The sequence below is a fragment of the Heteronotia binoei genome, chromosome 6 (genome assembly GCF_032191835.1).
Source record: "Heteronotia binoei isolate CCM8104 ecotype False Entrance Well chromosome 6, APGP_CSIRO_Hbin_v1, whole genome shotgun sequence".
In the NCBI taxonomy this organism is placed as follows: domain Eukaryota; kingdom Metazoa; phylum Chordata; class Lepidosauria; order Squamata; family Gekkonidae; genus Heteronotia; species Heteronotia binoei.
Window position 1 is genome coordinate 20,947,859 of NC_083228.1, and position 27,553 is coordinate 20,975,411.

Sequence of the window (27,553 nt, forward strand, 5' to 3'; positions counted from 1 at the left end):
CAAATCCACGCAAAACTGCACCATCTGCCCTTCCGCAGAATAAACATTCTGTGGATATGGAATCCTGTTCTAGAGTTTCTGGATGACATTTTCATAGGTAACGCAATGATATAAGTTTGGGGAAACAGTGAAAAATACTAAATAGATGGAGCAAGGACTCAACACCCAAGGAACCTAAGAAACATTTTTAACATCCTTTGCAACTCAACTAACTTTTGCTTTCAAAGCCTACTTCCTGATAGATTATATCTTGAATTCATGTTGCTGTTGAAGAGCTTTTTCGTTTGATTCTCAGGGATTCCTTGCTCGGTCCACATTCCTGCAGTCGACAACAGTCCCAGACTCCCAAACATAATGTGATCAACTTGAGTTTCCCCCAAAGGAAATTACATGCAAATTAAAAAAGGAATAGCAGCCTGAAGAAGCAAGGCACCATCTGGATCCACACACCTCTAGTTAATTTAGTGTGTGCAATTTAACCACTTACTCCAGATGTATTGTTAAGCATAAAGCAAGTGCTGTTATTCATAGTGCCCAAAGGGCCCAAGGATTTCTTCTCCTTTGGAAAATGTACATTTTAGATAAGGCTGTCATTGTTCTCAACCCTTTCTTAAAGATTTCTTAAATGAACTGACTGGATTTTTAACTGATTACATGATTAAACACTACTGAGTTTCCTAAAAACGATTTTTAGATATGAAAAAATGCTGCTTCTTTCTGTAGCGTGATTCAAGGAAATTTACTGGTATTATCAGATGATAAAAGTTATTATTGGAAAAAAAACTTTTCAATTTAAAGCAGAACAGAATCCATGGAATATTTCCCAACACACTGGAGCCAGGATGAAATGAAAAACAATCAGGTTCAAGGAAGGTCTTTACAGTGTTATGAAAAAGTAGAAGATGACGACTGCAGATTTATACCCCGCCCTTCTCTCTGAATCAGAGACTCAGAGCGGCTTACAATCTCCTGTCTTCTCCTCCCACAACAGACACCCTGTGAGGACAACTCCTGCAAGAGCTGTGGCTGACCCAACGCCATTCCAGCAAGTGCAAGTGGAGGAGTGGGGAATCAAACCTGGTTCTCCCAGATAAGAGTCCGCACACTTAACCACTACACCAAACTGGTTCTCAAAGGCAGTGAGATCAATGAGCGATGAGAAGGAAGGAAGGAAAAGTTAGCAGAAATTGATTTAACCATGATTTGTACTTTGGAAACCATCAACCGTTGATAGCTGGAAAAGTATTGATATTTATCAACTGAGCACAGCCTGCTTTCAGGTCACAGTAGCAACAAATATTAAAAGGAAAGACAAACTCATATTTCTTGATAATGGATACCAACTGGCAAAGATATTGCCAAATTTATTCTTCATCATACTTGGCACAGATATGTCTTTTTAGAAGAATTCTGGAACAGTGTCAGGTGCTGGTTCAGTATCCTATATCCTGATTGGCCACTACTCTTCAAGATCCCAGGCACCAATCCCGCCCCTCGCCCAGCCTCAGTACCTGAGAGCCTTTTAACTGGAGTTCCAGGAACTGAACCCAAGACTGCCTGCAAGACCAGTATCCAGTCTGTCTCAGTGTTTACAGCTTCTAGTGTCATGGCCCCACTAATGTAGAGGGCTTCTAGTGTCCTGGCCCCATTGATGGACCTTCTGATAGCATCTGCTTGTTTGGGGTTTTTTGGCCACTGCGTGACACAGAGTGTTGGACTGGATGGGCCGTTGGCCTGATCCAACATGGCTTCTCTTATGTTCTTAAGTACACAGTGTGCTGGTTTCTTTTCAGCCAATTTAGGGGGGGCTGTAGTGTGTCTGAATATACAGTCAGAGGAACTGAACAGATATTAAAACTGAATGATTAAACCACTACCTGATTTGCACAAGTTTGTAAAGTGCATGTGTCCAAATTAATTTAACTGTTTTTCTATAGTGATACATAAAGAAGCCCTTACATTTGTAAGGATGGAAATCTGCTTTGCCCTGGCGAGATGATCAAAAGATCACGCTGGCTGAAAAGTCTGTCCAGCCTACCTGAATCAGCTTTCACGGAACCACTCAATAGGGAGTTTTATGTCACTGCTGATATATTACCTCCAATACGGCTATGGATTTGGCTTCAAGCAGCCTCAGTCATTATGAAGTGGAAAGGCTTTACCAAGATCATAAGCTTGTTATGATACTCATTGCCAGGGCTTTTTTTTGTAGCAGGAACTCCTTTGCATATTAAGCCACACACCCCTGGATGTAGCCAATCTGTCAAGAGCTTACAGGGCTCTTAGTACAGGGCCTACTGTAAGCTCCAGGAGGACTGGCTACATCAGGGGTGTGTGGCCTAATATGCAAAGGAGTTCCTGCTACAAAAAAAGGCCTTGCTCATTGCCATTGGGAAGGAGGATGGGGTATAAATGAAATACATTTAAATATAAATTTTTACTTATATTGCTGCTACATATTTACCACTTTGGGGTGTTCATTTGTAGGAACAATCAGTCTTTTGAACAAATGTGAGACACGAAGCATCTAAAATGTATGAACTTTCTCCCTTCCTCATATACCAGGGAAGGCCCCGGAACTTCCAAGCCCTTTAGTCCCACACAAAGGCCCTGCCACCCCACCAGTGTCAGTAGGTCCACGGCTCACTGTGCAGAAGTAAACACCATTTTTTCATTGCTGTGTGCAACTGACAGGCTGACTGACTTAATAAGCACATGCAAAACTTTTAAACACTCTAAGCTCTTGCATAAGCAAACAGTGTCAATAAAAACATCTGTAAGGCACATATTGTAAACACGTTATCGGGAAAGCCGTGTATTAGTAAAAACAGAATTAAACTGCCATATCCAGAGAAAAGCATGGCCAGCAGTTTTTGGCTACGGTTTATACATAACTGCAAGTGTTATGTTCTTCAACACCTGTGGCCAGCCATGCCTTCCTGTATTTACAAAACACAGGGTTTTGAATGCTATCTAGCCACAAACGGAACAGGAGTGGGGTGTGTGTGTGTTTTAGACTGCCTTACCCTTCCCACTGTCTCCTGCAAAGCTGCTTCTGATGGTAGAATAGGCCCTGGAAGAGGCATGGCACAAAGGACAACCAAAAAGTGAAAAGCAGCAGAAACCACTGCACAAAAGACGTGGAGCACCCCCTGAGCAGCGGGAGATTTTTTGGGAGGGAGCGATACGATAGGGGGCTCCAGTGGGACAGAAAAGGCAAAAAGGTGGTTATGAGAATCTCCTCCATTTTCAATACCACAGGATACAACTCAGTGTTTTAACCGCAGCCCCAAGAAATAGGCAAGCCCAAAGCTATAACCTTATCCAGAGGCAAACACCACTTAACACAGTAGGACTGGGATGCACAGCTCACAGGCTAAAGCATGCTAGCCCTCCTCTCTTCCGTGGACTTACAGCATGCTTCCTTTTTCTGCTTTCAAGATCTCATAAGGGCTCTAACTTTAACAATACGCACCCTCCAGTCACCCTCCTTCTAACTCGATATGTACCCTCCGGCCACCTTCCTTCTAACTCCATCCTATCATTTCCTTCTCTGAAAAGACATTGCTAAAAAAACCCCACGTACCTGCATCAGCTTCCTCGAGAGCTCATTAGTGAGAAATTCTTCCTCCTTTTCATAGTTCACTGCAAGTGTCTCTTTCTCCTTCTGCAAAGCCTGAATCTTCTTAAACAGGGTATTACTGATAAATTCCTCTTCTTGCTCTGCTCTTGCTTGCTGCAAAAGAAAGATTTTTTTAAAAAAAAAGTTATAAAGAGGAAATATTCAAAGCACAAAAACTTTCCTATGGTGGACTGGATCAAACTTTAAATGTTCCTATGTTTCTTTTGCTACTTCAGCCTCAAAAGGTACTTGATATCAAAATTAAGACCAGGACTTCTTTTGTAGCAGGAACTTCTTTGAATATTTGGCCACACACCCCTGATGTAGCCAAGAGCTTACAGGGCTCTTAGTACAGGGCCTCCTGTAAGCTCCAAGAAGACTGGCTACATCAGCGGCATGTGGCCTAATAGGCAAAGGAGTTCCTGCTACAACCCCCCCCCCCCCCGATTAACACCAAAGTCTGGTAACTTTGCCCCCACCAATATATTTGCATATGGAGATACTGTCTGCCAGATTTGTAAAATTAAGTTCTAATTTTTTTTTTTTAAATGATGTATTTAGTACTGCATCTCCCCTAAGAAAAGCACTGCACACCAGCAGCGCCACAGACTGTCAAACACAACTCTGAAGCAAGGTGCCTATGAGGCTGTGCATGCATCTACTGGGCTCCTGGAAAGAGTGTGTTTTTAAATCCTCACGCAGACAGCAGGTGTTACCATGCCGCGTACATCAAACCCGTGTGCAGAAACCTATTTTGCCACACAGACTGCAAGTTCCAGTTCCTGAAACACAATGCAAGCATTTCAGCCGGTTAAAATGCAACCAAGACGCAGGCCAGCCAGATGTGCCACGAAATGCAGGCTCTCTTATTACACCCCCCAACCTCTCTTAGGAAGGGCATCTGACTATCATCCAAAGCAGTTCTTCACTTCCATCTCTTTAAGTACTCAAACAAAGGGGGTGAGACATGGCAGCTTTGAAGAACCACAGCTAATTTGTTCCCCACAACATAGCCTTCTAAAACCACAGGTAAGAGGGCTGGGGGGGGGGGGGGCAGTAATTCAAACAATGGAATGCTTTGTGTGACATTAATATGATGGAAACAATGGCCAAGGGTGAAGTGTAGGAGACTCCATTCCTACTAAGTTTAGATCTGGGCTCATGCTCATCATAGTCAGGGAAGCAGCACACTAGTCTAAACAGGGCCGGACAGCAGGCTGTTCCCTGTAACCTGGCAAGGCACAGTTCTCAGGTTCCATCCAGGCTCGGAAGCTGCCAGCAGGGATGGCTCATGTGGGTCTGGACCAGACCTCTCACTGGCCATCTAACCTCAGCAAGCAACGCAAGCAGCCTACTCATGGGAGCAAAGGAACTTTTGACAAGTGCGTCCAAAGAAGCTGGAGCAGCTGCTTCTGCAGGCATTAGATATACTAGGGATCTCCTTTCACAGAAGGCACCCCTCCCTGACTTCTGTGACTATTCTTACCAGGTGTTAACGCGGCTCGCTTGAAAAGATCACACACACAAACAGTTATTTGCAAATGTCAGCTGGCTACCGGAGCACCCAAACCAGTTATCCAATTGCTCTTAAAGCAAGCCAAGAGGGGAAAGTGACCAATTCCCATCAGCAAACTGAAGACAGGGGAAGTGTGTGTGTGTGAACCCCCTTCTGATTCTCCTCTCCCCAGCCAGCCCTGGAATAGCAAATTCTTTATTGTGATAAAGGTGACAGCCATGTAACTAACTTATTAGTCTTTTAGTTTACTAACTAAAATAAATAAATAAATAATAAGTTATAAACAAATAACTAATAAGTTACGTTTAGTAACTAACTTATTGGTCTATTAGTTTAATTAGTCTTCTTAGAGAACCAGTTTGGTGTAGCGGTTAAGTGTTTGGACTCTTATCTGGGAGAACCGGCTTTGATTCCCCACTCCTCTACTTGCACCTGCTGGGAAGGCCTTGGGTTAGCCATGGCTATTGCAGGGGTTGTCCTTGAAAGGGCAGCCGCTGTGAGAGCCCTCTAAGCCCCACCAACCTCACAGGGTGTCTGTTGGGGGGGAGGAGGATAAAGGAGATTGTGAACCGCTCTGAGACTTGGAGTGGAGGATGCGATATAAATCCAATGTCGTTGTCGTCTTCGTCTTCTTAATCTGTTAAAAAGCTTCATTATTCTGTATGCTAATTTACTGCCCACCTCCTATGCGTAAGATTCTGTTTCTATTTAATTCTGTCTAAGGAAGTGTGTGCACACACAAAAGCTCAGACCTTGAATAAAATTTCACTGGTCTTAAAGGTGGTAATTGGACTCTAACTTTATTCTATTGCTTCAGACTAACATGGCTAACCGCCTGGATCTAAATCCTTTATTAATACCTTTCCTCAAAGCCAGTGCTTCCTTGACAGATATTTCACTGAAAACTGAACACCCTGTTAAAGTCAGTGTCCCTGATTTTGCAAAAACCATCGCTTTTTCTGCATCACTCTCTTCGCAGGTGTTCATGTCTGCACAAACACGGCATGCCATCTGTGCAGCAACTCCTGCGCAAGCTGAGAAGAAATCACAGTTTCACCTCCTCCTCCTCCTCCTCTTCCCATTTTTGTAAACATCTGATTCCTTTTGTCTGGACTGAAGTCTTCAAAAAATCACCTATCTCACTGCCTTAACTACAGCTGTCATTTCCATCTCTGCTCCAGCTCCGCTGCAATCTGAACTGTCTTTAAGAAGGGCTGCTGTCAAGATGAAGAGTGATTCAAGAGAGCGCCTGTGCCATCTGCTTTTTTGCAACTTGTTCTAGAGCACATCATAAACAGCCGGAACACCCCAAACCTCTCGTATCTCCAGTTACATCTCCCTTTCTGGGTTTTAATGAGAGGGAAGTTAAGATCTATATCAAGGGGCACAAACACTTTTAGGTTGTCACTTGTAATGTCTATAATATAATCACTGCAAAGGATACTGCCTCTATTTTATTTAATTTATGCATAACTTTTCTCTCTAATCAGGACCCGCAGAGACTTAAATCATATTGTTCTCCCTGCCCCTGATGAAGCCACATTTTAAATGAAATGCATAGCTGGTCAGGTCTTCTGCGGGGCAAAAGCCCCATAGGTCCCTGTCCACTTTCTAAAAACACCTTGTTGGGCACCTGGAAAAGTGTTGGCAGACAACACAGTGCCCATGGGCAGCGCATCAAGGGTCCTTGCACTAACCAATACACCATCCCAGTTCTTTCCAGCTCCTTCAGCCTGCCACATGTCCTGGTTGAAAGGAGAGAAGCACTGTGAAATGTTAGGTGAGGCATTAAAATACCTGAACCTTAAGTATACTAAATAGTAGACTTGGCAGCACTTTATCCATTAGGGTTATGAACTTGGAGAGCCAGTTTGGTGTAGTGGTTAAGTGTGCGGTCTCTTATCTGGGAGAACCGGGTTTGATTCCCCACTCCTCCACTTGCACCTGCTGGCATGGCCTTGGGTCAGCCATAGCTCTGGCAGGGGTTGTCCTTGAAAGGGCAGCTGCTGTGAGAGCCCTCTCCAGCCCCACCCACCTCACAGGGTGTCTGTTGTGGGGGAGGAAGGTAAAGGAGATCGTGAGCCGCTCTGAGACTCTTCGGAGTGGAGGGCGGGATATAAATCCAATATCTTCTTCATCTTCATCTTCTTAAGAAAAGGCCAATACAACACGGGACAATTATGCGTCTGGTCTAGCGTCCTGCTCTCCACAATGCCCAACCAGAAGATGTAGAAAAGCCCACCAACAGAGGCACAGAAGGCAAAGTCTTCCTCCCTACAGCAACTGTTATTCAGGGGTATACACTGCCTCTCATGCTCCACGAGTACTGACAGATCTATAGACCACGAACTGCTTAGTCCCCAGCAAGGCTTTTTTTAATAGAAAAGGCTCAGCAGGAACTCATTTGAATATTAGGCCACACCCCCTGGTGTCACCATTGTTTTGCGATGGAGCTTTTTTGGTAGAAAAAGCCCAGAAGAAACTCATATGCATATGAAGTCATATCCGCTGACACCAAACCAGCCAGAACTGCGTTCTTGTGTTCCTGCTAAAACAGGAAGCTCTGGTCCCCAGTGAGAGATTTAGTTTACCTTTCAGAGTTCTTATACAGCCCTTTGCACAAAAGCATATTGCCCCAGGAACAGTGAGAAACTGAGTTAAAATATTTTTTAAAGCAAGAAACAGGTAAAGCATACCATAAGATCTGTAATATACCTCTGATTTCATGGCAAATTAGTCTTACATGCAGCCTTCACCGTTGGATGCAGAGAACACAATCTCCAACCAAGAAACTGTTCTAATACAGGTCCTTCAAGATTCTTTATAAATTATATCAGGTACAATCATTTTTTCTCTCTCAGACATTCCTTGTCTGAACATTGGCATTAAATGGCATTAAATGGGCCTCATCCCCCTTATCAATCCTTTTTAAAACTTTCATTCTGTTACCCACCTGAAAGGAAATACTCATTTTTATCAACATTAACAAAAATCAATCCAAATTTTAAAGGGCCGCTGTTGCAAAGCACTGTGGACCAGCTCAGGCAGACCCCTAAAAATTTTCTTTTGGAATTTTTTTGTAAATCACTTTGTTTCAGATCACAATTTGAAGTTCTGGTTCTTACCTTTACAGTCCTTAATGGTTTGGGGCAGTGCCCATGAACCACCACCTCCTCCCATATTGTCCAACCTATCAGTTGAGATCAGACTCAGAAGCTCTGCTCTCTGTTCCTCTACCTTCAGAGGTGAGGCAGAAAGTTACTAGAGGCAGGACTTTTTTGGTGTTGTTACCCTGCCCATAGATCACCTTTTCCCCTTGAGACCCACATGGTGCCTACTTTCTTTTAGGTGCCAGGTCAAAACATTTCTGTATACCCAGGCTTTCAACAAAGGGACTGGCTTTTTGAACATTGTTTTATAGAGCCAGTCTGGTGTAGTGGTTAAGTGCATGGACTCTTATCTGGGAGAACCGGGTTTGATTCCCCACTCCTCCACTTGCAGCTGCTGGAATGGCCTTGGGTTAGCCATAGCTATTGCAGGAGCTGTCCTTGAAAGGGCAGCTGCTGTGAGAGCCCTACCAGCCCCACTCACCTCAAAGGGCGTCTGTTGTGGGGGGAGAAGATATAGGATATTGTAAGCTGCTCTGAGTCTCTGATTCAGAGAGAAGGGCGGGGTATAAATCTGCAATCTTCTTCTTTTAAGCCTGAGAACTCTTTTTAATCCACTTCACATTTTATGCTCTCCATTATTTTTTAATGGTGGGTTTTAACAACTGTTTTATGTGTAAGTTTTAATTTGTAAGCCATCTGAGGCAGCTTCCTTGGCTACATAGAAATTTTCCAGCTAAATACAAAAAACAAATTGAAACATTTTGGAAAGGCCATCGATACTGTTTCACTCAGTTTTGGGAACAGTGATATTTTCCCAATTAAAACAAAAACATTTTCCCCAACGCAACTCCCCACTGCAGCATCAATGCTCCCCCTATTTACTCACGCCCTTCCTTAGGGCCAACTTTAAGAATCCCTAAAGATCCCTTTTACAACAGTAACAACCCGTTATCCTCCTATTCCAAAGCAACCTGAGGGAGCCAAAAAGGCTTCATGTTGTTTTGGTTGCCAAGAACATCTTGATCCTACAATTAGTGGCAAGACAGTCAGTCTTTTTAAAAGGTGCTGGGAGTCTAGAGTCCTCTGTACTCTTTAGCACCTGCCAAGAATGCTCTGGCATACCACATTCTCCCCACCACTTACTCCCAGTACAGCTTGCACCACCTAGAGATGTGGGGCAGAAATTTCTCCAGCACTTTCTTTTTCCATTGAAAATTTTCCATTTCTAAACTCATAAAACTAAGAACAGTAATGGATGCCATCACTAATATTAGGCAAGAAGAAGTGAGCAGTGACTCACGAAAGCTCATAACTAGGGGTGGAATTCTAGCAGGAGCTTTTTTTGCATATTAGGCCACACACCTCTGGTGTAGCCAATCCTCCAAGAGCTTACAAAGCTCTTTTTTGTAAGCTCTTGGGGAATTGGCTACATCAGGGGGGCGGGGCGTAATATGCAAAGGAACTCCTGCTAGAATTTCACCCCTGCTCATAACCTGCCACAAATTTTGTTAGTCTTTAAGGTGCTAGTGGATTCTTCAACCTTTTCTGCGGTAGTCCCAAGCGTGGGCAGAGGCATACACACAGATACATACAGGGGGCCAAATGAGTTGTTTGGGCCCTGACTTGACTCCTTGACCTACCCAATAAGCTGCAGTCACAGGGAGTGATGAGGAATTTTACCTGGTGCAGCCGGGCAGTGAAACAGAGGCAGCCCAGGGGAAGGAAACTGCCTCAGCTACTAGAGCAGAGGGACCATGGGAAAAACCACGGCAAAAGAGTGCAGCCAGGCCTGAGGTGCTTGCCAATGACCTTGAAGCCAACACATGGAGTTTTCAAGGCAAGAGATGAGCCCTGAAGTGGCGAGAGGGCTTCTGCGGTTCAGTGAGGCTGTGGGCTATACCATGCAGGGCCACCCAAGATGGACAAGTCGTAGCTGAGAACCCAGACAGAATGCGGTCCCCTGGAGAAGGAAATGGCAACCCACTCCAGTACTCTTGCCAAGAAAACCTCATGGACAGTAATCAAATCAGTCAGTCCTAAGGGAAATCAACCCTGACGGTTCCCTGGAAGGTCAGATGCTGAAGCTGAAGCTCAAGTACTTTGGCCATCAAATGAGAGGGGAGCACTCACTAAAGAAGATGCTGGGAAAAACAGAAGGTAAAAGAAGAAGGGACAGTAAAAGATGAGATGGCTGGACAGCGTTACTGATGTAACTAACATGAATTTGAGCGGACTTTGGAGGAGGGTGGAAGACAGGAGGGCCTGGCGTGACTTGGCCCATGGTGTCGCAAAGACTTGACTGTGCAACCGAACAACAACATTATTGCCAACTTCTGTGCTGCAGCCACAGTCTTCACTGGTAGTGTCCATCAAGTTCTAATCATAGCCAATTCTGCTTAGCTTCTGAGCTTTGTCAAACTCAGCTTAGTCTGGCTGCTTTCTTTACTAAATGCATGTCCAAATAAACAGGCTAAACTAGACCACTCTTTACTGAAAGCATCGATTTTTTTTTCCAGATTTGTACTTTTCCAGAATAAAACCACATCACTGCTTGCACCCATCCACTCTTTCCCATTCACTTCTGTTAAATTTCACAGCTGCATGACAAGAATTCAAACAGGTGAGTTTTTTTTAAAGTGCAGAAATGTAGTGATGGGACTTCCGACTGTCATACTGCCCTATTTTGGGAAGGGGAAAAGAAGAAGATATTGGATTTATATCCCGCCCTCCACTCCGAATCTCAGAGTGGCTCAAAATTTCCTTTATCTTCCTCCCCCAAAACAAACACCCTGTGAGATAGGTGGGACTGAGAGGACTCTCACAGCAGCTGCCCTTTCAAGGACAACTCCTGCAATAGCTTTGGCTAATCCAAGGCCATTCCAGCAGCTGCAAGTGGAGGAGTGGGGAATCAAACCCGGTTCTCCCAGATAAGAGTCTGCACACTTAACCACTACACCAAACTACACCAAAAGGTGGCAAGGCAAGCTGGCATGGCTCCTTGTAAAGGGGATAAAAAGAGTGTGCCGTGCCACTGAATCTCTGAGCCAAGTCTACTGGCACCCAATCTGGCAAGAACGCTAACAGCATACAGCACAAAAAGATCCGGGGGGCCAGAAATACCGGGAGTTCAGTTCCTAACCAATCGTGTCTCCTTCTTTCTATGCAGCTAAGTGCTCACTTCCGCACCCATTCCCCTTCTTGCACAAAGAAGGGCAAGCGAGCCTCGCTTTTCAGTCCCTATGCAACTCATCAGGAAAAAAAGAGTCGTTTGACTGTTTTCTCTACATGCTATATTCTACACGGGATGAAAGGTAAACGCCTGCTTTCTTTTATTACATTACTGCCGAAAACAGTGACCTTCTCCAAGATTGAGAGCACACACCGTAATTTACCTCCACACAAACAAACCTCAAGCTATTCTTGGAAACAGAGAGCACTGTGACATTGTCGCCTCGGGGTATGCATCAGCAGAGAGAGACAGAGACACCTGGGATGATTCGGTACTCAACTGTTAGAGGGGAGGGGGGCCAGATTGAGCCCAGGTCTTGTTTATGAACCCCACTGAATAGTCATCACTACGTGAGGAAGGGAGAATCAAAGCTCTTTCCCCTAACCCCATGACTGCCACTAGGAGAATCATAAACACATCAACAACTGCCAGTAATGAGTTGATCTTTCCACTACATACTCGGTGCCCACACCCTTCACTTATCCCTTTTTGGCCTCTATAGAAACTTCGGTGAGTCTTGAAGGAAACACATTTTATAGTATACATTTCAACCATGGAAGTTCTCTTGAGTCAGAGTAGAACTGCAAAATTTCAGGGGGGGGGGACTGATTACCATGGGCAAGAAGGGACACTCAGGTCCCGTTCCCCCCCTTCACATTACAAGTCCACGGCACTATGAGATGTCTACAGAGGAGCTAACATTTCTCCCCTTCTCCATTATAGTAAGCTGCCTTGAGCTAAAAGAAAAGGTGAGGTATAAATATTACTAATTAATCAAGTTGTATGGTGCAGGAAAGGAAAGGAAGAGTCCCCTGTGCAAGCACCAGTTGTTTCCGACTATGGGGTGACATTGCTTTCACAACGTTTCCACGGCAGACTTTTTACGGGGTGGTTTGCCATTGCCTTCCCCAGTCATCTACACTTCCCCCCCAGCAAGCTGGATACTCATATTACAGACCTCGGAAGGATGGAAGGTTGAGTCAGCCTGAGCCGGCTACCTGAAACCAGCTTCTGCCGGGATCGAACTCAGGTCGTGAGCAGAGTTTAGGACTGCAGCACTGCAAGCTTTAACGCTCTGTGCCTAATCCTGAAAAGGTGTTACACGCTGGAGCCTGACCTTTACCTACCTTGTTCAACCATAAAGGCCCTACCTGAATGGCAGAACATAAATATGATCCCAGTGCCCCAAAGTTAAACATCTACTCAGTCCATAATTCAAGTCAGCCTCTGATAAGCCACTTTCTTAATCTCAGTTCCGTAAGAACAAAAAAACAGCAAAACACTAAAAAATGTTCTGAGATTTGTATATTGGTATGTTATGATTGACTTCATAAGTAAACTGAAACTCATTAACACAGCTTCAATCAGGGCTTTCCAGCATGAACTCATTTGCATGTTAGGTCACACCCCCTGGCATCACCGTTGTTTCACACAGGGCTTTTTTGTAGAAAAAGCCCAGCAGGAACTCATTAGAATATTAAGCCACACACCCCTGACATGACCATTGTTTCACACAGTGCTTTTTGTAGAAAAAGCCCAGTAGGAACTCAGTTGTGTATTAGGCCACACAGCTGACATCACCGTTGTTTTACATGGGTTTTTGTAGAAAAGGCCCAGCAGGAACTCATTTGCATATTAAGCCACACCCCTGGTACCAAGCCAGCCGGAACTGCGTTTCTGTGCACTCCTGCTCAAAAAAAAGCCCTGGCTTTCCCACACCCAATAACCACTATTATTCAAGGGGGAAAAAGCTAATCATACATATTTAAGCAATTATATACTTTTTTTTTCTTTTAAGGGAGCTGTACTTTATTGATTTGACCATTTTGCCTCAAATTAAGGAGAAAATTATCTGTCCAGTGTTAAGAAGAAGAACTACAGATTCTTACAGATGGCTCATTTCAGTTTCGCAAAGCTAGAAGGAAGCAGCTACAGAAAAGCAAACAAAAACCAATTAAGATATGAAGTCCACTTTGAGTTGAACGACCAATGTTATCCACCAGGCTCACACATGCCAAACATAAATGTACACAAGATACATCACACCCAGATTATGTCAAGTACACGTATCCACTTCCCAAATGGCTCCACTACAAGAAATATACCTTGCGCCAAAAACACATCATCATACTTCTTCCCAAATGTAATGAAATGCTACAAGCATAAGTGTCAGAAGAAGAGTTCTGGCGCTTTTTTTTGTAGCAGGAACTCCTCTGCATATTAGGCCACACACCCCTGATGCAGCCATTCCTCCTGGAGCTTACAGGGCTCTTAGTAGAGGGCATACTGTAAGCTCCTGGAGGATTGCTGACATCAGGGGTGTGTGGGCTAATATGCAGAGGAGTTCCTGCTACAAAAAAAGTCCTGGATAGTTCCAATGCAAGAAGAGAAACAAGTGGAATTTGAACCCCAAAAACCAGTTCAGAGCGGGGGGTTCCCCGCCCCCAGCTAACCTGAACTGAACCTTTCTATGCAAAAAGTGGTTGGTAACTAGCTCAAAATGAAGTGGTTGGCACTCAGGAGACTTAGGGATAGCATGGATTCCTTTTTGCCTCCAGCTGTATTTGGAGAAACTCCCTTTCCCTATGAACCATATGAAAAAAGAAGGCGTGATTAAGAGGAGGAACCCAGTGCCAGAGACCCTCCAGAAGCTAAAGCGAAAGGATACTGTTGTCCATCAACAAGGCCTGATTCTGGAGGATTCTTCAACTGAAGTTGGAGGCTTGTTGTGTCTCCTTGGCCCTCAAAGTTCCTCCTTACACCACACAACCCTACCTAAAACCAGGTCAATCGCTTCTCATTTTTGCTAAAGTGGCAAGTCTCCTTGAAGACAGGGAGGTAAAGGCACATTTTAAAAAGGCAAGCAGGTTATGAGGACTAGAGCTTCCTTTCCCCCTCCCCCCATCTATGTTCCTTCCTCCCTCGCAGCTCTCAAACATCTGACGTTCGTGTCTTGCGGCTCTCAAGCATCTGATGTTTATTCTATGTGGCTCTTACGTTAAGCAAGTTTGGCCACCGCTGGACTAGAGGAACAGAAGGTCATTCAAAAGGTGGAATAAGATGGTCTTCATTTTGCGATCACTTTGCTGTTTTGCTCAAGGCTTCCATGGGTGGCTAGGCCCCAAGTGAAGTCTTTACCTCCGAGCTTAACAGGAGAGCTTCCCACCAAAATAGAATAATTGCATAGTGTGTGCTTGACTTTAAAATAAAAGTCTGCATGATGCAGAAGATAGTTTTAAACAGAAAATTACATGCAATTTAAGCAAAGCAATTTTAGTAAAAACTAGGTCCAATGGCACCTTAGGGACCAGACCACCAAGTTTTTATGAGCTTTCAAGAGTTGAAGCTCCCTCCTTCAGACAGCTAGCAAAAGGAGCTCTGACTCTCGGGAAATTATACCCCGAAAATCTGGTTGGTCTCTAAGATGCTGATGGGCCTGTATTTAGTTGTTCTACTGCAGACCAGCATGCTAAGGTCTACGGAAGCTCTGGAACTGAGACACTGTGCTGTTGTTAATTAGCTTAGACCCCAGGTCTCTGCAAACAAAAGTTTACAAATAAAAGAAGCAAGCAAGCGGGCACTGTGTAATGATATTCCTCATTTATTGGCCAGAGGGGGGAAATTTAGGTCAGTCCACCCCAAGAGGCGTCAAGCAAAATAACAAAGTAATTAATGCAATAATGTTGAAAAACAATCTAGCCCCCCCCCCCACCCCACCAAAGCTCAAACTGAGCTTCTTTCCCTGCCCATTTTACACAGTCACATTGCAAGAATGCAGCATGATATTATTCCTCATGAATTGTATCTTACTGGTTCAAAGCTTTGGAATAGACCAAACCAATTTTCCTTTGTATCTGATCCAGAGAACTTGAAAAATACTTCTGAACATGAGCCAGAAGCAAAAGCATAAGTGTAATGGTTTGACTCCCTGGTTGCAAGGGAATATACAGCATTTACTTTTGCACCACAAACACTCTACAGTGCTTCTGCACACGACACATGATCTGTCCATTCCTTGTCATAAGGCACTAGCTTAAATGGCTCTACAAGGGAATTAGACCAAAAGGCCCACCAATGGTCATCATTGTTGACCATGTCCAAAAGCGCTATCTCCACCTATGCCAGCTGTTAAGAGGCAAGCAATCAGGAATGCCTCCTCTAGTCCTACCTAACAACTGAACACAAGAAGCTGCCCCACACCAAGGCAAACGCCTGATCCACTCAGCTCAGCACTGAACATTCCGACACCATTCCTTTGTGCCTCAAGCAGAGAGTTTGCTACTTCAAATGCTATTAACTGGAGGTTCTAAGGATTCAAGTTCCATGAAAAAAAATATGCTCAGTCACTGAGCCACATTCCCATTTCTGTAAAACATCTGGCTGGCCACTGTGAAAGAAAGAATCCTCTAGGGCAGCGGTGGCCAAACTGTGGCTTGGGAGCCACATGCAACTTTCACACATATTGTGTGGCTCTCGAAGCCCCATCAGTAGGCTTGGAGAAGGCATGTATCTCTTTAAATCACTTATCCAAGCCAAGTCAGATGGCAGCTTGGAGAATGCTTTTAAAGTTACTTGCTTTCCACCTCTCCTTCCCTCTTCCCTCCCCCATCCATTTACTTTCCTTTCTTCAGCTCTCAAACATGCCTTGCAGCTCTCATCCCTGCTCATGTCTTGCAGCTCTCAAACATCTAATGTTCATGTCTCGTGGCTCTTACATTAAGCAAGTGTGGGTGGCCAAACTCGCTTAATGTAAGAGCCACATAGAATAGACATCAGATGTTTAAGAACTGCAAGATATGAACATCATATGTTAGAGAGCCACAAGACAGGAAGGCAGGCAAATAAATGGGGGTGGCTCTCTAACATATGATGTTCGTATCTTGCGGTTCTTAAACATCTGATGTCTATTCTATGTGGCTCTTACATTAAGCGAGTTTGGCCACCCAGACTTGCTAAATGTAAGAGCCACGAGACATGATCATCAGATGTTTGAGAGCTGCAAGACGTGAGCAGGGACGAGAGCTGCAAGGCATGTTTGAGAGCTGAACATTAAAAGAGTCCTTCTGTATCAGAAAAAGCTCAAGAGCAGAGGTGGCCAAACCACGGCTTGGGAGCTCTTTGACATATATTGTGTGGCTCTTGAACCCCCCACTGCCCTGTTGGCCTGCTTGGAGAAGGCATTTCTCTCTTTAAATAACTTTTCCAAGCCAAACCAGTTGGTGGCTTGGAGAATGCATTTAAAGTTAAAGTTGCTTCCTTTATTTAAAGAGAGAAATGCCTTCCCCAAGCATTGCTACTTTTGGTACATGGACACCCAGGGTGGTTCCCTTGCTCCCCTGAGTCAGGTCCCTGACAGTTCTCATACACAAATGGGTCACTTGCCTTACAGTCATAGTTTGAACAGGCAACAGCAGAACCCAGAACCCAGTAGCAGGTTTCTGGGGTGGAATAAGCAAATGCAGGCACTGGGAGTTGCTTTTCAGTTAAAGCCCTTGGGGCCAAGGATTCCAGGGCTTTGACTGGGAACCTTGAAACCTCAGGACCCTCTTCAGCCGCAGAAAGACAACATGGGGCCCTGTGACTGGCAGGCAAAAGGAAGGCTCATGTTTCCAGGAATTCAAGCAGAGGAACTTTTATTGGGAATCAGAGAGCTCAACTGGAGACAGGAGAAGGAGCCCTTTCTGTTTACAAAACTAAAATTGAGTCCAGAGGCACCTTTAAGACCAATGTTTTATTCAATGTACAAGCTTTTGTGTGCATGCACAGTTCTTCAGATACATACCAACACGGCTACCTGTCAGAATCTGTTTACAGAACTGTACTGGACCCCTAGAGGCATCAAATCCCATTTGCATAATCCGTCTGCTGAGCTCTCTCTGTGCTCTTGGGGAAATCACAATCTTTACCACAGTTCCCTAACTAAAAGACTGACAACACACACAAATGAAGGTAAAACCATTTGTGGGTCAAAGCACAATGAAAAGGCTGCATCAAGCAGAACAAGTGAATCCCCCACCCACCCACAGTATTTAGCAACACCTTGTATTTATTCACACATTGCAAGAGGGTGAAATTTTGCAAAGGAAACACAGGAAGGCAAATAATTATTGGCTGGTCACTGAGTTCAGCTGAGAGCTACCTGGTGGCCCCTATGTGAGCAGCACCCACAAGGCCACCGGACTCCTGTCCAACCAGGGAAACACTCACACAAAGGAGAAGAATTGATGCCTCCAACATGGTGATGAGTTTTGCAGGCAGAAAAAAGCCATTTAAAAGAAATCAAATCAGGCACAATCTCAATAACACAACTGCATTGAGCTGCAGCACTCAAATGGACGCTTTGCATGTGAAGACATTAGCAAGAATGCGCACACAGATTGCCTTGCCTCCCAACAACAACCACAGTTGGCAGGGAACGTATGCAATGTGCAAAATGCTTTTAGGGTAAACATTAAAACTGTCACACTCTGTACATTTACTTGAGAACAAGCCACTGGGACTCATGCCCTAGTAAGCAACAGTGATATGGCTGTGCCAAAAGTGTACCTTTTAGTCGGAGCTGCGACATGAGGTGTGCACATTCTTTATTGACATTATATTAAAATCGTTTAAACTATTTCTGTTTCCCAAGCCGGTAGCAAGACAAGATTATCTAAAGATTCCATGACAACTAAAAAAAAAACCTGCTAGCTTTTATCATTTTATCATAAGAAGAAGTTAGTGTAGAATATTAAACCGTGAAAAACCTGAAACTTCTGTGTGTGTGTTTAAAACAGGTTGTAATGAGAAGGGTGTAAGTATATTTACTATCTATCTCAGTGAACATAATTACTTCCCAACCTTGCTAAAAGTAAAACTTAAAAGATAATTTATGTTTATAAACCTTTGGGTAGCCGCTTCATTTAGATGGATAGCTAGGTAACTAAGCACCAGTAGTCATGGGTTTTATGCAGGGCTTTTTTTTGTAGGAAAAAACCCAGCAGGAACTCATCTGCATATTAGGCCACACTCCCTGGTGCCAAGCCAGCCGGAACTGCGTTCCTGCTCGAAAAAAGCCCTGGTTTCATGCAATAATTCTGCAATTTGAGTTTTTACCACAGACAATGGACTCCAAGTCAGAAGTGAGTTCACTGATATACTGACAATTAAACACTTCTGTAGTGATAAAAAAACTTAAGTGACCCAAATAAGTTTCTTTGTTTCCCTTCCTAATGCAATTGTCAAGTGATATGGCAGTGCTTTAAAATAAGGTTCGAAATTATGCTAATTATGAATCAGTCACCTGCTAGAACATTTTAGAATTTCCTTAATCCAGCTGATGTCTGTGTTGAAACTGGAAGGGACTGCTGAACCTCCCCCGAAATGTTACATTGGTGGCAAACTTGAGGTCCACACTCAAGTTGAAACTGGAGTCACCAGTAGTATTAAAGTGAAGCACTGAACTCGGACTCTGCTACAGGTGAGAGTAAAAATGGCAGCCAACCTGACTCCAGGCTACCCAGATTCCCATAGACAAGGATTTTGTGGAGGATGGAACAAGTGGGCACATATAATGATCAGTCTCACAAAATAATTAAAAAGCTGGACAGCTTGCTGTTGCATACTAAAGAACTGTGCAAAACCTTACGTCTTACACTATTATTATACATTGGATCTTAAATTTGTACCATTTTGCATTCTAAACCACTGCCTACCAATTGTATGTAGCCCTGCTCACTGTACCTGATTCGTCTGATGAAGTGTGATTGGGGCACACGAAAGCTTACGTTCTGAATAAAACTTTGTTGGTCTTAAAAGTGAACTTGGCTCCTACTTTGTTCTACTGCTTCAGACCAACACGGCTGCCCCCTTGGATCTAACAACTATTATATGTTTACAATCTCTGGCAGGGAATTGGCAAAGGAACAGTTACATGAAAAGGAAAGCGATGTTGAGCACTTGATACACTATTTTTAAAGTTGAAATATTATGCACTGGTCAAACTATTTTTAAAGCTGAAGTATTATGCACTGCTCAATATTCATTCCAATAAATATATAAAGATGCTAGTTTTTCCAATCAGCGAATTTTAGAAGGCAGGGTGGAGGCAAACCTTGTGTTTCTACATTTTGCAATACAAATTACCTTTGATTTTTAACAACAGGGGCCAGACATTCTGGTAACAGTGTCACAAGTAAGGTCCAAAATACAAATTAAAATATTCAAGCATTCTGTAGTCTACAGGACACATGGCAATCTGTGTTTTCATGCCTCTGCTGAGAAGAATGGAGAAAAAGCGAACAGCACATCCCAAGAGAATGGGTCCAGGGCTTTTTTTGTAGCAGGAGCTCCTTTGCATATTAGGTCACACTCCGCTGATGTAGCCAAGCCTCCAAGAGCTTACAGCAGGCTCTGTAAGAAGAGATCTGTAAGCTCTTGGAGGATTGGCTACATCAGCGGAGTGTGACCTAATATGCAAAGGAGCTCCTGCTACAAAAAAAGCCCTGGGTCTGACTATGCTATAGTCAAGGGATCCCCCGTATCACTATCACCATTCCTGGTGCTTTAGGAAACTGGCCAAGCCACATGGGGCATTTTCCTGTGATTGGCTGTGCAGATCAAAGGCAGATCATCCTGTCAGGCACAACTAGAAGAGTTATACATAACCTCGCTCCTTGATATTTTTGTGGTTAGCTCCACCTCCTGTTTTGTTGCTGCAGCCACCACTCTTGTCACAGAATCCCCAAGGTGCCCACAGGGTCAAAAAGCTTTGGGACCCCCTGCTACAATCTCAGGCCTTTTAGCTCTTGCCCAGGTATGCTGCAACCCTGTCCTTGTGGCACCCCTATTGTAGACTGGCTGGCCATGACTTCTGTTATTTCCATCTGAAAGCCCAGCTATCTCTGAATTGAAAAAAACACAGCGGATGAAGGAGATGAGGGTCAGTTTCTTTATAGACAGGACAGCATACTGAAGACTCAACAAGTGGAGCAGACTTTATAGGACCATGGAACCAAGCACACAAAACAAGGTGAGGCAAGTCCACATTGATGCCAGCCCTGCCACGTACAATATCAACATCATTTTCCATATAGCCAGGGCTTTTTTTTGTAGCAGGAGCTCCTTTGCATATTAGGCCACACCCCAATGATGTAGCCAATCCTCCAAGAGCTTACAGGGCTCTTCTTACAAGACCTACTGTAAGCTTCAGGAGGATTGGCTACATCAGGGGTGTGTGGCCTAATATGCAAAGGAGCTCCTGCTACAAAAAAAAAGCCCTGCATATATCCATAGTCCTAATGCTTGGGGCAGAGTGAGCAAAGATTCACAAAAGTTTATAGTGGAATAATTGTTAGACTTTAAGGTGCCACTGGTCTTCTAATTTTAGTGCAACACCCTATCACAGCTACACCTATGGAATTGTAGTCACCCAGCCAGCCAACTCAAAGTGCTCATGATTAGCAGCCTGGGGGTGGGGGGGGGGGGGGAGACACCACTCTTGCAAAACCAAAACTGGATTGAGCCTTCACTCTGGCAGGTGTGGGTGACTCATTCCTCAGATGCTTGGAACAATCTAATGGTCCATTCGTGCCCATGTTCAAGCAACACTGAGTGGATGGAGGATTTCCTATGTGCTCCAGCAGGGTTTCACACTCCCCTCCTGCACTTTCGCACTCCTCTCTTGCATGGCTTGATACTCTGAAAGTCTGGGGGTGCTTTAAAAGCAGTTCTTGAAACAGCACAGGGAAGGGCCCTGGTAAAGCCAGAGGCCTCAAATGTGCCAAAATCAAGCTTTCTGGATTATGGCCATCATTCTTTTCCCCATTGCCAAAGGACTCCAAGTTCTCACAGGTTTTGTTTTGCGAGGGCCCGTTAACACTGTGTCTATACCCCTTTTGACGTCCTCCCTCCTCTATTTCCCTTTAATCGAGTCTTCTCAAATTAAACAATTTTCCCCGCACGTATACCAGCTCCTTTGTCTAAGCACGTACTCGCCTGCTCCTTCTAAACCCTCAGAGAGCAAGAAAAGATGTTTTCAACTCAACCTGCTCATTTTTCTGAAGATCCTACAACAAGCAAAAAAAAAAGGGGGGGGAGGCTTCATTCTAAGTGCATTTTCTTGCGATAAGCTGCAAGATCATTATCAGCCTTGACAATTAACGTTTCTCACAGCGAGCTTGGAGTCTGGTTGCTGCTCCGCAGCATGTGGGAAGTATAAATAAGAACATAGCCACAAGTTGTTTGATTTGTTTAACAGTTCTATGGAATCCCTCCCACCCCTTGTATGCTGGCCCTCTTCCCGTTTCTCCCTGAAATCCCAACCTATTTTGCTTTAAGAGATGGAGTGTGCAATTATTAAAATAATATAGTGCAGTCTATCATAAAACGGAAAGAGAAAGGAAAAGGGGGGGGGGGGAGGAGCAAAGGCAGCTAATGGCAAATTTTAAGCAAGTCAAAGAAAGAAAAGGGGGAAAGATCACCAGTCTTTCAAACAGAACAAACAAGGCCAACATTTTGCATGGCGACAGGACTGTTTAATGCCCACAGGGGAAAGCATCCACCCCCCCCCCATTGTGTCACAGTACCCCACACTTTACCCTCTAAACACAGGATACCTTGAACAATTTTGCCAAGAACTTCTCAGAACAAACCCAATCAACATTGTTTGTTGCATGAAACTCCAGGATAGTTAAAGCCATGATAATGACTCTGATAAGATGTTATCCCAGGTACAACTGCTACCTTTCTCTAGCTATAGTGTGTGCTTATCTCATCCTTCCCCTGAGGAGCTCCCAGAGGTGTACACGCTCCTTCCTGTTTTATCATCACAACCACCCAGTTAGGTAGGCGAGAACAAGGTCACGTGGTGCAAGCTACACAGCAGTTCCTACATCAAGTCTACCCACTCCACTACACAGAGATTTTAGCTCATCCAAGAGGAATGGCACTAGAACAAGACTGAGTGGCCAGGTGATTGGTCGTGGGCTATAGGTAGCTCACCGGCTGCTGCAGAGTAGCTTGTGCATCCCTTGAATTAAGACCAGGAAAAGTAGCAAAAGGATCTCTAGGCTTTTTTCCTTAGCTTTTCTTTTACAAGAACGTAAGAGAAGCCATGTTGGATCAGGCCAATGGCCCATCCAGTCCAACATTCTGTGTCACACAATGGCCAAAAAACCCCCAAGTGCCATCAAGAGGTCCACCAGTAGGGCCAGAAGCCCTTCCACTGTGCCCCCCCACAAGCACAAGAATACAGAGCATCACTGTCCCAGACAGAGAGTTCCAACAATAAGCTGTGGCTAATAGCTACTGATGGACCTCTGCTCCATATGCTTATCCATTCCCCTCTTGAAGCTGCCTATGCTTGTAGCTGCCACCACCTCCTGTGGCAGTGAATTCCGCATGTTAATCACACTTTGGGTGAAGAAGTACTTCCTTTTATCAGTTCTAACCCGACTGCTCAGCAATTTCATTGAATGCCCACAAGTTCTTGTATTGTGAGAAAGGGAGAAAAGGACTTCTTTCTCTACCTTCTCTGTCCCTTGCATAATCTTGTAAACCTCTATCATGTCATCCCGCAGCCGACATTTCTCCAAGCTAAAGAGCCCCAAGCATTTTAACCATCAAAGGGAAGTGTTCCAACCTTTTAATCATTCTAGTTGCCCTTTTCTGCACTTTTTCCAATACTACTATATCTTTTTGAAACTCTTCTCAGACTACATTCAGGAGCCAAGATGAGCCATGGCTTGTGCAACAAACTTGGACTAATTTACCAGATGTAAGGAACAAACCCCCACTTCTCTCCTCTCTCCTGCATACTAGTGGGCAGGACAACTTCCACACATTGTCCCTGCAGCCACAAGCGATGGCTTTGCTCACAAACCATGTTAGTGAATTTATATGCCACAACAAATCACAAGTAAAACAAGCTGAGGGGGGGAGGTTTGAGGGAGGAGGAATAGCCCAGGCAAGCCTGATCTTGTCAGATCTCAGAAGCTAAATACTGGGGTTAGTACTTGGACGGGAGACTGTCTTTGAAATACCCAGTCAGGAGGCAGAGGCAGGCTTACTCAGCCACCTCCCTGAATATTCTCCAAACCTCCAGTAGGGGTCAGTCACCAGAGGTCAACATGACTTCCAGGTGCAGAAACTCATATGCACCAATACCAAAAAGAAAACCAACCCTGAAGTTTCTCCTGGTGTCTGAATGAAGCCTCATTTCAGAGGCAGACTGTTAAGCAACCAGTGGGTACATTACCGCTCAACCCCCACCCCAGCTTATAGAACTAGTTTTGCAGTTCCTTGGGAACTGCTCCAGCTACCAGAATACGGACAAACAAAAACATGTAACAGTTTCATCACTCACTCAACTTTGGATGAGACCGGGGAGGGGGGTGGGGAAACCGTGCAGTTTCATCATCTAAGTATGGTGAAGTATCTTAATATTCATACCTATCTTTGCTGCCAACACACTTCCCCAGGAGACAAGCAAAGCTCTCTCTCTTCTTCCTGCAAACAGATCAGCCTATCATGTCCTTTCCATCTTTTCAATTCAGCAAACCGTTTCAATCCTTATTAGGTTAGAAGCTACAACTAAAACACATACAGAGATAAGAACATCAAAACCAATTATTTTTCCTCTTTCCTTTTAAAGAATGTTGTCTCAGGACAGGTGAATGCTATATTGACTCCCGTGAATAAACCATGTCAGTAATAACCCACTGTAAGGTGCTGACTTGTTGCAGTCAATTCAAATCAAAAACCAAGTAAGCACTTCTAGGGTTTTGCCTTGACTTGCTATTTTAAGTGATTTTACATCACTACAGAGTTGTTTTACTATTATTTTGCAGGCTGCATCTACACTTCGGTATTAGAGGCGTCAATACCACTATCCTTTTGCAATCGATGGAAGGTATTATATCATAAGCTCAATTTAGGCTTATTTCTGGTTACAGATCCAGAGCGAAAAAAGGCCTTCAAGGACCTTGGAGAGAATTCCACCACCAGGCGACAGAACCAAACGGCAAGTGTCAGACACCTCCCTGAATATCCTCCAAGCCTCCAGTAGGGGTCAGTCACCAGAGGTCAACATGACTTCCAGGTGCCAAACGGGTGGTGGAGAGTCAGTCTGGTGTAGTGTTAAGTGTGCGGACTCTTATCTGTGAGAACCGGGTTTGATTCCCCACTCCTCCACTTGAAGCTGCTGGAATGGCCTTGGGTCAGCCATAGCTCTCATGGGAGTTGTCCTTGAAAGGGCAGCTGCTGTGAAAGCCCTCTCAGCCCCACCCACCTCACAGGGTGTCTGTCATGGGAGGAAAAGATACAGGAGATTGTAAGCCGCTCTGAGTCTCTGATTCAGAGAGAAGGGTGGGGCATAAATCTGCAGTCTTCTTCTTCTTCTAAAGAATATATGACCCCTGGTGCGTAAAGAGTGCTTCCATAAAAGAAAACCCCACAGCAAATCATTCAAAACAATCTGAGGCACAGTCCACTCTAAAAACAGGACAACTGACCTCGAAACAGCCATGGAAGAAAAATGAAAAATGCCAGGGTTTCAAACTCCAAATGCATCACTGTGTTCTCCAAAATTACACCTCTCTGCTCAAGACAAAGAACCGCCACTGCTTTTCCAAATATGCTTTTAAAAGCTGGGATTCTCTCTTCCCCATTACCCGCCACATTTTTATGAAGGGGGATGAGGACTATCAAAGGAACGACAAAATATTCCCACTGGGAAAAGAGCAGCCGCTTTCAGGCACACCTAACTCACAGTCTACTCATAAAACGAACTGCCTTGCAACACATTAAATGCTGCACTTAGTTAAGTGGGATTTCCACCCCCTTTGGTGCTAGACCTCTTGTCTTCTCTTAGTGACAAAGTGCCTGGATACGCAGCCCAGCTGGGCAATTCTTGTATTCTTGGCCAAAGTCCTCATTTCCAACCAACTTTTTCACTTTGGATCTTTAAAGTCACCCTGGAGAGGAGTATTTTAAATCTTTTTTTTAAAGCTCTTAGCAGTAGGCAAGTAAATAATACTAATTTTAATTCTGGACTACACTATCTGGTCATGCAATAAATTTTGCCGTGACATTTTGACAACTTCCTCCTGGAGGGGAAACCAATGCATTAGGAGCTATTTTTCGTGGCTGTAAGAAGCCCCATAATATATCCTTTGCCATCAGCAGTTCGACCACTGTGCCTGGAAAATGCTGCTGATATGCACTTTTGTCACTCCGGCAATAGGCAACCTACCTTTTCATTTTATAAGTTTCAATTACAGCTTTTCAAGACAGCTTAATGATTTAAAAAAAAACAAACCCTAGGAAGCCAAGAGAGGAGTATCTATGAAAACATTCCTTAAGTTTCTGACACTCTCCGCCAGCCACCCCCACACAGCCTGTCAATGCTTTTTTGCAATTTCTCCCCCCCCCCCCAAAAAAGCCAAATGTGTCTAATGGTTTACAGACTCTTCACCGACTGCAGAATGGATTTTTGAACAATAAAAAAACCTAGGATATCTTTGCAACTAAACCTCTTAATTTTAATCAAAGCCATTACTGACAACTGGTATATTTGCAAGCAGAAAACATGAGAAGCTATGCTTTTAGCACAGAGGCACCTCAGAGAAGGAGTGGGAGAAAAAGAGGGAAAACGTTACTGCACTATTGCCTATATTACTATTTACTTTTATAGGCTCGATTACTTGATAGCTCCCTTATCAACAGAAATAAATGACAGAGCAGGTTAAAGAAACAAGTCCCTCTTCTATACTTCAGTAACATTTCTTTAGATGCTCTTTCTCTATAGAAAACCAGTGTAGATTATGTTCAATCGCCGAGACCTCATGGATAGTCCTGACATTTTAAAGCACAGTTACACCATGCGTACAAAGCTAAGATGTCTAATTTTGACTTTTGGGTTTTATGATCTAGCAGCAATCCAGCATCTGCTCTCTGTAGGCTTCAGAGATTGCTCGTGATGGATGACAATGCTGAACCCATGAACATGCTGAGTCAGACCACTAGTTGTTGGATATTCTTAGAGAAAAATATTATTTAGCAGAGTCTGAAATTAGCAGTGCAGCAAAGAATATGCAGAGAACATGTGCGTGTTTAAAAGAATATTATTGCTTTAAACTACAAGGGAAGGGTAAACTGGGAAGAAAACAACAGACACTAAAATCTACATCTTTACAGCTAGAGAACAAAACTGGGAATGGCTTCTCTTCTCCAAACCTAGACAAAGAGGGGAAGAGAACCATAAAATGAAGAACAGCCAATACATAGATTTCCAATCACAACACTCAGTTCCAGGTGATTTAACTTAAGACCTCCTACAGACATTCTTGGGCTTTCTCTTTAACTAACAGACTGGTTACAGTAAACACATGTGACTTCCCATTGACTAACAAACACAATTAACTCTATAATGACTGAAGTGCTAAATTGCTAATTCCAACACCAGTCTATCAAGGGCAGGCTCTGTGTCTTCTGACTGACCACCAATCACCTCTTCTATTTAAAAAGGCACATATATATCCCTTTAGTCAGCTTCACTGGGGAAAATGAATCTTGTATAAACCATAACAGTATAGGTATTTAACAAGCTGCGTACATGACTACAGACAAAGCAGTTCTATATGTGAAGAGCACAGGCTCCATGACTCTCTTACTGAAGACAATGGTCCACACACACTCACAAGTCACGGACCTCAGAAGCTAACTAAACAACTAAATCTAAGAGCTAGAAAATAACTATAAATAAATCCCAAGCACCTCATCACACATTTCTCCTGATTTAACCACACTTCTAGAGAGATACTACACTTTTATACTCATTCCAAAAACTCTGTTTTTGCTTCAATTATAAATGGGGCAAATCTATCCGGTACTAGGGGAGGGGCCATGGCTTAGCAGTAGAGCCTCTACTTGGCATGCAGAAAGTCTCAGGCTCTTGCCATCTCCAGGCAGTAGGTGATCTGAAAGAGCTCTACCTGAAAACCTGGAGAGTTGTTGGCAGTCTGAGTAGACAATACTGACTTTGATGGAATGGTCTAATGCAGTATAAGCAGCTTCATGTTTGAGGTGAAGAGATGCAA

The 27,553-nt window shown here is 44.0% G+C and overlaps 1 protein-coding gene across 1 annotated transcript in view; it reads right to left on the bottom strand.

The window, feature by feature from the left end:
- The window catches only part of CCDC6 (coiled-coil domain containing 6), a 79,760-nt gene that overhangs the window by 37,319 nt on the left and 14,888 nt on the right, over positions 1 to 27,553 (bottom strand). The window contains exon 2 of the mRNA XM_060241092.1: positions 3,587 to 3,736. Within this exon, the coding sequence (XP_060097075.1) occupies positions 3,587 to 3,736 (150 nt within the window). The remainder of the gene's footprint in view (positions 1 to 3,586; positions 3,737 to 27,553) is intronic.